Here is a 14598-nt window from a genome sequence, read left to right as displayed (position 1 = left end):
AGTTCTTAATGAGTTAGGCACTCAAATCTTACAAGGTGGTGGATGGGACTGGTATAAAAAGGCTTTAATGAAGGAAAATTAACAGATAAAGATAATTTCCCCCTCTCTCTTTGATCTTCTATAACAGATGATATGCATGCGATCTTCCAAAGCATCTGATAAGCCAGTCTTCTTTGGTCTTGTACACTCAATGGCAAAGTCATGACTACCAACTGTACTGGATGTCCACATGAATTAAGGACCTTGCATACACAGGTTCAGACTAAACAGGAGCCTGACTGGGGATGGACATGGACATGTTCACCAGTTCCAGGATACCATGGTCTTCTCAGTCAGCCTGGAGTTATAAGAAAAAAAGCTTCTCTTGATTTGGCAAACCTTCTACAAGACTATGCTGATCATGGGCTGGAGTAGGAGGGGAATGTACATTTGGCTGAGGTCTATTGACATTCAAGGTAATTTGTTCTGCTTGCTTCTGCTTTCTTGAATCTGAAGTATTTTTTTCCTGGGTATAATGAGATTTCATTCTCCTGATTCAGCTGCATTCTACTCATCCAGTCAGGTGTGCTGGTTCTCATCCTCAGACTCTGATTGCCAACTGACTGGTAGGGTTCTTTTTGGCTTAAGCCATCAACAGGTCTGTTTCCCTGAACATATCTTGACTTCTTGTGCCTCTCTGGTGACAGATGTATATTACAGATCGTGGCAATGTCCAACTGAATTTTTATGGATGAATATATTAGCTTTCCCTGGAAGTGTAACAGAGTGATCCTCACAACCTTGGACTCTAACTTGTTTATGGAAGACTTCCTTTGAACCAGTGATGAACATTGCAGCAATGTTGGAAAAAAATTTCCACCCCAGTAGATGGTTTATTGAAATTGTCCTCAGTTAGCTATTAACTTCATGAGTCTTGAAGATATTTGCAGGATCTTTGAGGTTATCTCTTGACTCCACTTCCAACAGGAAGGCACACTAAAGAGAGTGCATATTCAGGGCATACATTGAAGCTCACTGCAATTGACCCTAGCACCTGCTGACAGTTCTATACTGTGCTCTTTGAGTGGTGAATTAAAAGTTTTGACTTGGATCTGCAGTTTATTCATAGAGTCCAACACAATAAATGCCCATTTAGTATCGTGAATTCTTCAGATACATAAGGTTTCATGTGGGACTGAAAAAGGAGCTCTTCTTGTTTATCACCAACCCCTGCCTTCCCAAATAAGCCCTACTGTCTTCCACTGATGAACTGGCTGAAGCTTCTGAACCAGCTCAGAGCAGCCAGTTGTCCAGATATAGGCTATATGGTACAGTTTGGTCCAGGATAGCAAATCACAGTTATTTCCAGTAAGACTGCAACACTGGCATATGCAGGGACACATCCTAGAGATCCCATGAGCATAAGAATTTACCTTAGTCTCCTCCTTGAATAATTGTTTTAAGTGATTCCATCTGCTTAAATTAGCATTGACCCAACTGTGCAATGACAGCATGTTATTTGCCAAATAATGACTTATTCAAAGAGATTTACCTACAATGCTTGCAAGATATTAGCTTCTATATTAAAATATGTTAGCTTAAAACTAAAAACTAATTTACAAATTTAAATCTGAAAATAAGTAAATACACTGTAAAATAATTTGGATTAACAACAACTAATTAGTTTTGACTTCTCCCCCTTCCCCCATAAGGAATAAACTGGATCTTAAGTACAAAACCAGAAGTGTTCAAATTTTTTTATCACAGTATATTAAAACTACTTTTAATATAAATGAACATTTCATGACATTGAAATATCTTGACATTCTAAAATTACCAAGATAACCTGAACTATTAATACTAACACTGGAGAAACAAATAAATATACCTTCTCTCTTGCTGCTGCTTGCTTTTCACGGAGGTATTTTTCTCTGCATCGATCACAAACCAGATACCAAGTGCTTCCTCCTATACCACCATCACCACAATTACCAGCCCATCCTCCGCAGAAGTGTCCAATGCTATTATAACCTTGACCACCTGCATACCGGCCACAACCTTGAAATAATGAAGACAAGATCCATAAACAATAACTTTACTTTTAGGAATAACAATTAATGCTTCTTTTCCTATCTGTAAAATAGGAAGGAGGAGACTCATTTTCTTTCCCTTAGCCTGGTTTTATTCTCGCTAAATTCCTTGAAAGCTATATTCTGAAAGCAAATGGTGGTGTCCAATACTTGGAAAGTTTTTGCTTTTTAAAATCTGTTGATCAGAACAGCTTTTTAAAAGCTTGAGAATTACATTCATTACTTATTAATATCACAGTAGTGCCCCAAAGTCAAGAGACTGTGCAGACACACTGGAAGACAGTCCCTGATCCAAAAGGCTCATAAATCTGAAAATGGGAAATGTCGTGCAACCTTCATGATAGGTGGTGCTACCATCCTGCTGATAATTTTATCCCTCTTCATTTGCCAAATACATTTTTAAGCTTATTTAGATGAAGGTGGAAACTAAGTAGCTTTGTTTCTTTTTGTGTTCAAAGGGTAACAGTCAAATGCCTGGAATGTATGCTAATTGCTCCACAGCTAAAAGAGGGAGCACAAATTTCAACTGGATTCTATATTTTTGCTTCCCGCAGCTCCCATGGCCGGGAACGGCGAACCACGGCCACTGGGAGCTGCGGGGGGCCACGTCTGCGGACGATCAACATAAACAAAATGTCTCACGGCCCACCAGCGGATTACCCTGATGGGCCGCATGCCGAAGGTTGCCGATCCCTGCTTTAAAATAAAAATCTAAGGAATTCTAAAAAATAAAAATCCAACCCTAGATGTAATAAAACTTTAAGGTTGAAAAATTAAGCTCTTAAAAGTTAGGAAATTTCAGAAAATAAAGGGACATTTTCAACTTTAAAAAATTACTTTTCTGTGCGAAAATTATGTACATACTATAGCTACTAGAGAACCTAAGATTACTGTAACTGAAGTAAATTAGCAAAAAACAGTATTTTCAGTTTGACGTCTTTGTGTACTTGACGTTTCTTTGTGTATGGCCAGTTTCTCCCTTGGTGAGAAGGCCCTTATAAAAACATCAACAATGAAGCAAAAATGTTTATTTTCAAGAAGAGGATTTCTTTTAAAGTTCAGAATGTATTATTTAAAGGGTGTTCTACCAGAAACTAATTTTTTTTTAAATATCCACGCTGCTTTTTGTAGAGTCCTAATCTGAAATAGCATGCACATGTAAAGATGTGTAGGTGATAACATGCACTGAATGCTTCAGGATTCCCTTGGTGATCTTAGTGAATGAAACAGGACTTCTATGGAGCCCTATCTTCTTCATACACGTCTTAGGGTAGAAGCATGTTTACTATAAGGTAAAGTAAGCCAGGCATGCATGTATGACATAGCCTTCCTTCACTTAGAAAATTATTTAAAAAGTGCTAAAAATTAGACAAGAAGTATTATGAATGCACAATGTGCAGTTTTCAAACCCCTGTAACCTGTTCCAGTGAAAAGTTTAATCAGAGCACTCCAGGATACTTCACACAGAGGACTATTTCTCTGTCAAATTTCAACTTTCTACCTGGCCCCTCCCCCCAACCCTATTTTATAACAAGTGCTGCTTGACAAAACAACAACAAAAATAGTGGCAGAAGTAAACATTTCTCCCCCACTCTTCTCCCATTTGCAAGAGGCTGAACAGTTTTTGCTCGAAGTTGTCAAAAATCTTCACTCTTGTCCAGAGAACAGGTCTGGAAAATTTTAGTCTAAAGTTTCAGAAAGTTATCAATGACTGAAAATATGGGGTTATAATGGAAACGTTTGGCAACCTAGAGCTCCTACTAAAGTTAGGCTTTTATTTTTTAATTTTGATCTCCTCTTATTTTCCCCACACAGTCACAAACTAAGATTTTAGATTAAAATTGCGTTGCCAAATAGGTACTGTAAATTCAGTTTTTTAACTGCTTGTAGGTCCTGATTCAGCAAGGCACTTAAATACGCTTGTAACTTTAAACGTGAGTGCTTTAAACTATTCACATGCTTAATCCCTTGCTGAATCAAGGTCTTCCATTTCTTTATTGTTTTAATTAACAATTCCCAATATGGGTAAGGAGGCCTAATTTATTTTCATAACAATAATGACTGTCAAAATACAAACTATGTAAAAATAAACTTTGAGTGAGGACTGGGTTATGGAAAAAAAATAGTCTTACCTGGATGAGCTTGTCTCATGTGGTAAGTCACTGGATATGGATGGGATTCTCCACATAGCTCACAGATGGTATCTTTCTCAGGTCCTCCCACTGCAAGTTGGGCCATCTCACCAAAAAGATTTCCCCTGGGCCTAGCCTCAGCCTTTTCTTTTTTCTTTTTTTCCTTTTTGGTTTTTTTGTTATCTTTGTCGCTTTCTTTCTTCTTTAATACTGCACACGAACCCGGGCTTGGGAAAATCATATTCTGGGACGCTGCTTTGATAGTTGCTAAAGAAATATCTTCCCAGAAAGCTACCAAATGCTGCAGTGTTAAGGGAAGAGGAGATTTAGATTTCATAGTATAATGACTGGTTGTTTCAAAAGAGGTAATTTCAGTTTTTCCATCCTCACATTTCTCATGCAGAGGTGGTTCTTTAAGCATAGACAGGACCTTGTTTTTGTTGATACTCCCCATTTTAGATATGTCTGGACCATGAGGTGCAATGTTAAACATATTAAGAGCAGATGATATTTCCAATGAGTGTCTATTTTTCAACTTGATTTCTTTTTCCTCTGTAGGTTGATGATTAAGACTGTTTCTTATTGGCGCATGCTCTTTGGTAAGCTCTGGATTAAACTTCAAAAAAGATGAACAAGCCATAGCATCATGGACTATTCCTTCATGCCACAGGAAAGAAGCAAAGACAGCTCTGGCACATTCTGCAACAGATGGTGACATTGCTTGCTTGGCTGGCTCTACAGATTTGGATCCATCGCCTTTGAAAAGTAAGCCAGATTTTTCCTTTTTGGGTCTTGTGTGCCTATTGGCACATTTACGGCTCACTTTTGGAGAAGCTCTCATATCTTGCTCATCTTTCAGTGGTGCTTTTCCTATGCTAAAATGAATTTTATTAGAACTATCATCCACAATTTTGAATTCTGTGTTATCGTCACATGTGCTATCTGTAATGCTATTAGTCTTTAAAGTACTTGAAGTGCAAACTTCAACAACTTCACTGTGAAGGTTTTCTTGTACAACATGAGGGGAAGGAGCTCTATTTTCAGTTTCAGTCACAGGTTTTGCATCTTTTGATAGAATTTTTGGTTTGGGTGAAGTGGACCGTCCCCTTAATGGCTCTGTTAGCGGTACTTTCTTTTTGCGAAGTGTGTCTGGATCTAGTGTGTAAGAATCTGATTTGGATCGTTCCCGAGGAGGATCAAGCTTTGTTTTTACAGGGACTGAGGCTTTTTGAGGTAGAGTCTTATCATGCGGAGATGATGATCGTGGTGAACTAGCACCAGAAGTGCTGGATCTTCCTGCTGTGAGTGGCTTTGGCTTTGGCGAGGAAGACCGTGTTCCTGGTCCCGGAGATTCAGCTCTTAGACCAGAAGTTGTCCTCCCATCAGATTTTAGTGTCTGCAAAGTGTTATGGTTTGGAGATAATGATCTGCTATGAGAATCTGACCTCAACTTTGCAGCATCTGATTTCAACATAAGAGACTCACTGGCAGATAAGCCTTCTGTGTTCCTTGGTTTTTTCTGGTCAGCAACAGTTCTGATCACACGTCCATCGGGTTTGGGTGACTTGCTCTCAGCCCTGTGTTTTGATATGTCTGATTTTCCTGCTGGAGAAACTGGTCTAGCAGCTGCTGTGAAATTCACTCTGTCACCTGTATGGTACATTTTATAGTGAAATTATTACTACATTTTGTAACTGATACCCATTACAATACAAATTAAAAGATACAGAATTGAACACAACGATAGAATTCAACCAGGTGCTTCTGTTAACATCCCAATGTGCCAACAGAGCTGGAAAAAAGGATTTTTTAAAAATAATTATAATGCAACCACCGATTACTTAAAACTATTTTGCAAAGGGTGCAAAAATATATACATGAGTATGCATTTAAAACATGTACAAGAAAATATTTACTAGAAAATGCACTACTTGTGAAATTACCTAGAGATCAAAAGCACTACTATACCATATGGAGAATTTGAGTTCACAACCTCCACTGACCACCAATAAGGGAAAGTAATTTGTTTACTTGGAAACTAGAATACAAAGCATTATTAGCTAAATTTACCATAGCCAAGCTTACCAAAGTCACAACAGAATTATTATTTATTAGCTTTACATATGTTAGACTGACTACAACTATGGAACTTGCTGGATGGTCTCTTGGCTACTTGTTTATTTTTCTTCAATGCTTAAAAGACAAAAAGTACCTATAGAAAGTAATTGAAACTACACAAATAAATTAGGATAAGAGGCATGTTCCTGACATGTTGCCAAAAAGTCAGGCTCAAGTTGGAGGTTGCCATATTATTAAGGTCAGTTGAGAATAAATACATGTGACAACTTTTGTCTACTAATTCATCTTTTTTGTTTTGGTGCAGACACAATAATTGGTTGTATTTACACCAATTCATTGCCAATCCATTATCTGATAGAACTATGTAATTGCTTTTTATAAATGTACGTAAAATACACGTGCACAAGGCTGAATAGTGTAGCTCACAAGAAGAAAGTAATTTGTGTCCATATTGTTTTCTATGAATGGATGCAGTTAGTCTATTCTGCAGGATGGCATTTATAAACAGTGCTAGCAAGCTACTGAGTAATCATGAATAAATAAATCTAGAATACCGCCTCTTTCCTTGGCCTTATACAGCAATTTCCTTGCTCATGTGATTAATCCCATTGATTTCAATGATTGTAACACTTGTGATATACAGCATAATACAATCAGCCCCATAAATAATGTCTCAGCATTTTGAACTCAACCAGCACAAAAATTGACTGTTTAATACTGTATTAAATATTAATTTTTCATTTGTTTATTTATAGACTAAGTAACATGAAAATGAATCTCTACTCGTTCTCCCAAATTTCACTAGTTTGTTGTCTAAATATTCATACATGTATGACAGTAGTCTGTTTATAGTATCTTAACTGGTTGTAAACTAACATTCCATCTTCAACATACAAGTCATGAAACCATTACAGTTAAATAAGCAACACTGAGTTGTTATATTATATGAACACTCACACATATCACACTAACATTAATTTTGAAAAAGTGTTTTATCAAGTGAATGGAATGAAAATGAACGGAAGAAGAAAAACCATTTTTCCAATGTAAAATTTGAATAACCTGTCTGTGTTTGCATGCATACCCACCCTTTAGTTTGTGAGAGAGAGATGAAATAGCAGAGGCAGGCCCAGCTACATCACTACTTTTGTAAATGCGCTCACGAGAAGCAAGGCAGCGGGATGGAGTTTCTATAGTGGAAAACAGTGGCACAGAAGCAGCATAGATTCAATGGAAAAGATTAGCAAAGATAAAAACAAGCAAAACAAGCATTTCAAATGATGTGTATCTACTCTGCTAAATATATTGTATTTCATTGCTAAAATACATTATCCTAAACATGTTTTATATGAGACTGTTTAATTTTGAAACATTTTTTTTCAAAAGGTTTACATTAATTTTTTAAAGAGTAAAAATGAAATGTTTTATGATTTAAATATGTATTATGAAAAACTGATAACCAAGTATTTGTGGGACAGACAGCAGGGCTTATAGTTTATTATAATAACAAAGAATGATATAATAATGACTATCTTAATTATGTTTCAATTTGAGATCTTTTTATAATCTAAAAATTTACATGCATGCATGATTTAGAATTGTAAAATGGCATTTTTATGTAGCAATAAACAAACTGTTCTTAAATGAAATTAAAAAGAATATGTGGGAAATTCACCTTTGAAAATCCCAATTACAAAAATAAAGTAAAATAAGTTACATTTTGAAAGGCAGTTTTAGTGCTTTTATTGGAATTATTTTTCCTTTTATCTATGCAAAAAAATATAACTCAACTCTGTAATGGTGTTTATTTTGTATAACCTAACATGCATAGTATGAACTTAACTGATCAGTATTACAGAATGACATGACTAGGATTACAGAAGATTCTAATAAACAATTAATTATGGATTGAAAATTGTATCCATATATAGTCTTTATTTATAAAAACAGAAGAGGAGTTTGGCATGTCAACTTTCACACTTCTATAAGAAAAGTCCTTTATTAATAATGCTGTCAAAATTGTGAAGGGCAAGAATTATGCCTTTAAAAATACTGGGCCAGATGCATTCATGGTATAACTCCATGCTTAACTTCACTGAAGTTGCATCAAGGATGAATTTGCTCCACTGAGTCAAAGTAACCTGAACTATCTAACATAAATCCACAAAACCAAGGAAATATTTCCATACATACTAAGTGTGCCATAATTTAAAAAAAGTATCATAACAAAGCTCTAGACTTGTGAAATGAAAGTAACATGGAAATGTTAGTATGGAATTTTAGCCTTAACTCTACTACTGTCCTGTAGTAAAATTCAATTTTTAACCTTAACTCTTAGCTTGTTCCTTCAGTAAAATTAAATCAAATAGTTATTGTAATAATAGTCTTTAGAGATTTAATTTGCATAAGCAGCAGAAAACAGCATGTTTTAGACAAGCTTTTTTGTAGAAGCTCAAGAGGCAAGTGCATCCGAGGAACTGTGGTTCCAACCCATGTATTTCATAAAAGATTTGTTGCCTGTGTCTCTGGTGTTCTAGTTACTAAAGCATACAATAAGGTTAAGTATAAGTATCTCCCAACCTAAGTTTTAAGGGTAGTTGTTGTAGTGAGAATGACTGAGTTCACATATACTTTGAACACTTGAAATAACAATCCCATTCTTCAAGACAGAATAATAAAACAGAAATGATTACATTCACCTTCCCAAACATTAGCATAAACTTGAGATCAGTGAATGGAAGCCCCCATGATAACGCTTATTATTTCTTATTTGAAAACTATTTTTCCAGACTATAACAGAGATGCCAGATCTTGGGTACACAGATAAAATAAACACTAATTAAAAAAAAACACACTAGGAAAAAAGCATACGGGTATGCTTAAAAACAAACTTTTTACAGTAATGGATATCAAAATAAAGAAGGATTAACAAAGATTAGAGGAACAGTATGGTCAATAAAAATTAAAAATTTTAATTTAATATGTAAGCATTATGCTTTTCTTACTATAACATGATTTGTTGTTCCTAATATTTGTGCCTGTACTGGTAACTTTCCCAAGATCCTTTCATCCTATATATTTGCAAGTACTGTATTTACTTTTCATAGATCGTCAGTTTGTGATTATGCTGTGCTGCCCCTGGATCAGTGCAGGAAGGAAATTACAGCTCAAATAGTCAATCTCCATCCCAGTCTCCCTGTTGCCTTCAGGAAGGGAATAAAGTGCAACTGATCAATACCTATCATAGCATATGCTCCAAGACACACTGGCATAACTACACATCCAGGTATATTGGGGGGCAAAGTCAAGCATGATGGTGGGAGGTAGTGGCTCTGAACAAGCAGCCTAAGAATGGTTCTCCTGCACATGGGTGTCTTATGCCCCTTTTACTCCCTTACACCAGCGTGGAGAACAGGCCACAATATGACTGCATATTCTGAAATATTATAATATATTTATATTTCTATAGATCCCAAAAGAACAGAATGCAGTGGTAGTAGAACAATGAGCCTCTTTCTTCACTAATTTATGATTAAGAAGAATATACTGAATTGTACAAATACCTGAATATTCAAATATTAAAAAAAGGAGAGAATTAGTCTCCGACAGTCGTGGTAATGGGATTAATCTCAACACAGGAAAGTTGAGGTGTAGTACCAGTGGGGAATATATCTTATTACCCAAAGGTAACAGTGGGAGCTATATCACTCAAGCTATTTAAATCTGGACAAAGAACTTGAATATATTCAAGAAGGCTGCACAAAATGACCTAACAGTTCTTAGCCAACTGTAACATTTTAGTAAATTATTGTTCAAACTGTTAAGATATATCCAAAATCAAGCTTAATGCAATTTATGCCCTTCTTCCAAACTTTATACCATAGTTCATGTTTTGGAATTTACAAAATTTGCCACACAGAAAATAAGCTTCACATCCAGATATTCTAGAATAATAAAGCTGTAAAAGCTCAATGCCACATTTACTGTTCCCCACAAAAATATTTGATGCATCAAAAATATTTGATGGCTAATACACGCCACAGTTCCAGATCTTGGAAAACAGTTTGTGAATTTCCCTCACTGGGGCATACTCAACCCTCTTAAAATATTTTAAGTTTTCTAGGAAAGGGACCATTTCTTATTTGTACTGTGAGCTACCTAGCACTAAGGGTGTATGTGAAAAATATTAATAATGCAGCTGCCTCTGATGCAGAAAAGAGTCAAAGTTTCTGATTTGTAGTTGCCCTATATCTATTTCCAGTATACCCACTTCTAATTCCTCTTCAAATTTCCTTTATGAAGTAGTATTTTTGATAAAAAAATACTCCAGCGTAAACATTAATTTTTTTCTGTGATGAGAGAATATGCCTGGATATTCCAGTTTACAAAATATCCTTCTCCCCCCCCCTTTAAATACCTAAATCTAGCTGGGTCCATTACATTAGTGAGCTCATTTCTTCCAACCAAAGACTCTATGGTCTCGTCTGACTGGCTGCTTCCTCCAACCCCCATTACCCATCTCTTATTTTCGGTGTCAATCTGCCTGTCCTCTCCATATGTCACATTCTCTTAATATCTTCTCTGCACTCTTCCTTCCATATCCCATCTCCGTTCATTAATCCCCTTATGCCTTCCTTCTTTCACCACCTATTTAGCTTGGGATTTTTAAAGGAGCCTAAGTTTTATTATTAAATACTTATTATTATACTAGCATGCAAAGGTCCCAATTGGGATTAGGACTGGGATTACAGTATGCTATACAGTCAAAGAAGAGATGATCCCTGTGCTGAAGGGCTTACAGTCTATAGATACAAACAGACAAAAGATGAGGATACAATATACAAGCAAATGAAACTGGTGAAGAATTACCACAGCTTTCTTAGTTACATGTACTGTATTTTTTTAAACAGGGTGTACAAGTAAAATGGAATGGAGAAGAAAAGGAAAAGAAGAGTAGTCACAGCTTGTCACCTGTCTAGCCATGATCAGCAGGTTGGGTTTTGTAGGCATTATGACAGAGGTGAGTCTTAAGGAAGGATTTGAAGGAGGATAGGGTAGTGTTTGTTTGGATTTTATCAGGGAGTTTTTCCTATGCTTAGGAGCAGCACGGGGGGAAAGCATGGAGTGTTTATGGGAGAAGTTGACTGATGGGCAGTAAAGGTTGGAAATACTGGTGAAGCAAAGGTGGGGATCAATGTTATGATATGTTACTAGATCAGGTAGCAGAGGCTTTGACTAAGTAATGAAAAGATAATGACAAGAACTTTGCCTTCAATGTAGAGCTGAAGTGGAAGCCAGTGGAGGCACTCAAAAAGAGCATCCACATAATCAGAATAATGAGCCAAGATGATTTTAGCAGTAACAATCTGAAAAGTCTAGAAGAGACTAAGGCTGCAGTAGTAAAGGCCAAAAATGAAGAGGCTGTTGTAGTAAAGATGTGAATGACGAATACTTGGATAAGAATTTTGGCTATGTAACCAAAGAGGAATGGATGAATTGTAGCAACTCCAGCTGGTAGGTGCAGAAGCATCCAAAGCAGGGACTGCTGCACTGGGAAGGGAGAAGGTAAAAGGGGGCACAGCCATGGCCACCCCTTCCCCTCCAGCAACTCTTTGGACCCAAAACCGTGCAGGGGAGATCACCCCCCACTATGGGGACACTAGGACTTGGGCTGTGCCTCCCTCCGTGGGCTTGGGAGATAACTGCAAGGAAGAGCCATCCAGTAGCAACAGGAGCAGCCAAACCAGGAACCTTTGGTCCTTTAAACATTCAGACAACAGTCTACAGTTTTGACTGGACTTTCTCTGCCCTGTGCTGATTGGCTGTTTGCTCCAACCCACGCAGCTTCTGTTCCCCCTAACAGTCTTGTCACCTCAGCTGCACCCCACACCTGCCCCTCGTCTTCATCAGGGCTGACAAATGTTCTGTTACAAAAAAGTCCACTGAGAACTGCACTCTTTCAAATTGGCTATCATCTCCCATGTTCTTAGGCCACAGGCAGCTATTATAAATGACTGCTGGCTTCACTCACAATGGAAACGATGGGAGGTAGTGGGCATTTTGGGGGGAAAAAAAAAGGCACATTAACTGAAAGCTGCTATGGCCTCAGTTCCCTTGGGAACAATAGAAGATGGCGACCATTTGGAAAAAGAGCAATTCTCCATGAATTTCTCTGAAGGAGGCCATTTTAACATACCAGCCTCTATTGAGAGGAACTTTTGGCTATGAAAATTAATAGCAAAAATGGCCATTAATCCTAAATGATTATTTTCAAAAGCTACCCATCTGACCCTACCGAAAGGTGTGTATGTGAAGGAGGTGCAGTGCAAAAGGGAGGAAAAATTTGAGGACTGATAGGGAAATTCAAATATACACTCCAGCTTCTTCATGCTCCTCTGGCAATGCAAAGCAACTGCAAAGCTTAACTGGACAATATGCTCTGGTTTCTTTGTGCTACTCCAAAGTAATACCATGCAATAATCATATGGTTAAGGCACTTCCATCATTTGTGGTCCCAGATTAGGTTGGAATGATTTCTGAAGGCATTACATTTCCCCCTGTTCATTGTATCCCCATAGGGCAGAGTTATGGTTATTTGGGTGCCATAACCATGAACTGTCCGCAGCAATTAGTCCTTCATGTCCCTCTCCACAGTTTAAAGAAATGTTGATTAAGTCCATGGTGGTAAAGCATGTGGACTCCAACACACTGTAATTCAATACTCTTATTTGTTTATGGTAGTGCTTACAATGTTCTAGATTTAAGGCAGGGGTGGGCAAACTTTTTGGGCCGAAAGCCACATCTGGGGGGAAATTGTATGCAGGGCCAGGGCAGGGGGTTGGGGTTCAGGAGGGGGCGCGGGGTGTAGGAGGGGGTGCGGAGTGCAGGAAGGGGCTCAAGGCAAGGGATTGGGGCAGAGGAGGGGTACAGGGTGTATGAGGGGGCTCAGGGAAGGGGGTTGGGGTGCAGGAGAGGTGTGGAGTGCAGGAGGGAGCTGAGGGCAGGGGTGCGGGGCGTGGCAGGAGCCTCAGGGCAGGGGTGCACAGGGGTGCAGGGTGCAGCAGGGAGCTGGGGTGAAGGAGGAGTGCAGGGTGTATGAGGGGGCTCAGGGCAGGGAGTTGGGGTGCAGGAGGGGTGCGAGGTGCAGGCAGGGGGCTTAGGGCAGGGAGTTGGGGGGGCGGGGTGCAGGAGGGGTTCGAGCTCCGGCCTGGCGCCGCTTACCTAAAGCGGCTCCGGGGTGGCAGTGGCGCGCACTGGGGCCAGGGCAGGCTCCCTGCATGCCTGTCCTGGCCCCGTGCCACTCCAGGAAGCGCTGTGGCCCCTGGGGCAGAAGGGCGGAGCCCTTGCATGCACAGCCCTTGCCACGCCAACAGGTACCTCCCCCGAAGCTCCCATTGGCCAGGGTTTCCCATTCCCGGCCAATGGGAGCTGTGGGGGGTGGTGCCTGGAGGCAAGGGCAACGCACATGGAGCCTTCCGCCCTCCCACCCGAGGGCCGCTTCTGAGGGGCCAGATCCGGCCCATGGTCTGTAGTTTGCCCACCCCTGATTTAAGGTGTACCTGATTTAAGGTTCTAGATTTAAGGTGAGCTTAAAAGTGCCTCGGGAGCGAGTAACTGATGCAGGTTGTGTGCTAGTGTGATTGTTGGGTTGCTGTTTGTGTGGTTAGGAGACAAGTGTTGTGTGAGGTGTGGCAGGGAAAATGTTTGCCATGATTCCAAGTTCAGCTATTTCTAAACTCCATCAGGGACCATGTAGAGTTTATATTATCCATTAGACTGTTTCTAGAGTTCAAGCTACATAAGAGTCCCTGTACAAACTAAAACATTATCAAGAGAGTGTGCCTTAACTCATTGTGTGTGCAGGTGTGACAGAAAAGACTGTTCTTGTGCAAGGGAGAAGAAAGAATGTTGGAGTGCATAGAAGGAAATCAGTTTGGGAACACCGACAGTCCCCTAGTAGTGCCAGAACACTGAGCTCTTAGTAAATCAGTAATGAATAACATGAAAAATAATCATACACAAAACTCAAAAATTGAGGAAGAAGAGCAAGTATAAGTAGATGTGTGGAAGCCCCAAAACACTTATACATAATATTAAATTAAAAAAATATCCAAGATTAATGCAATGTTTAGGGCCATGAAAATCTAAAAGTTTAACATGGTAGCAACCTTACCTGTCACACCACAAGTTTTTATAGCATCTGTTAACATATATAAAGCTTTACATTTTAATAGGGAAAAGACAACAAAGTACTACATAACATGCAGTGTTACCAATGAGAACAAAACAACCTTGGCTTTGGAATGTACTGATTTTTC

The 14598-nt window shown here is 38.8% G+C and overlaps 1 protein-coding gene across 28 annotated transcripts in view; it reads right to left on the bottom strand.

Annotated features, from left to right (window-relative positions):
* The window catches only part of MYCBP2 (MYC binding protein 2), a 384804-nt gene that overhangs the window by 63524 nt on the left and 306682 nt on the right, over positions 1 to 14598 (bottom strand). For 16 of the 28 annotated variants that reach the window (XM_008178543.4, XM_008178544.4, XM_008178549.4 and 13 more), the window contains 3 exons: positions 7369 to 7470; positions 4202 to 5851; positions 1868 to 2037 (listed from right to left, as the gene is read on the bottom strand). In XM_008178543.4, the coding sequence (XP_008176765.1) occupies positions 1868 to 2037; positions 4202 to 5851; positions 7369 to 7470 (1922 nt within the window). The remainder of the gene's footprint in view (positions 1 to 1867; positions 2038 to 4201; positions 5852 to 7368; positions 7471 to 14598) is intronic. The other 12 variants (XM_008178547.4, XM_008178551.4, XM_065593014.1 and 9 more) reach the window with 1 other exon arrangement.

This window comes from Chrysemys picta, chromosome 1 (assembly GCF_011386835.1).
Source record: "Chrysemys picta bellii isolate R12L10 chromosome 1, ASM1138683v2, whole genome shotgun sequence".
Lineage (NCBI taxonomy): Eukaryota > Metazoa > Chordata > Testudines > Emydidae > Chrysemys > Chrysemys picta.
This window is presented reverse-complemented; position numbering and strand designations above follow the sequence as displayed.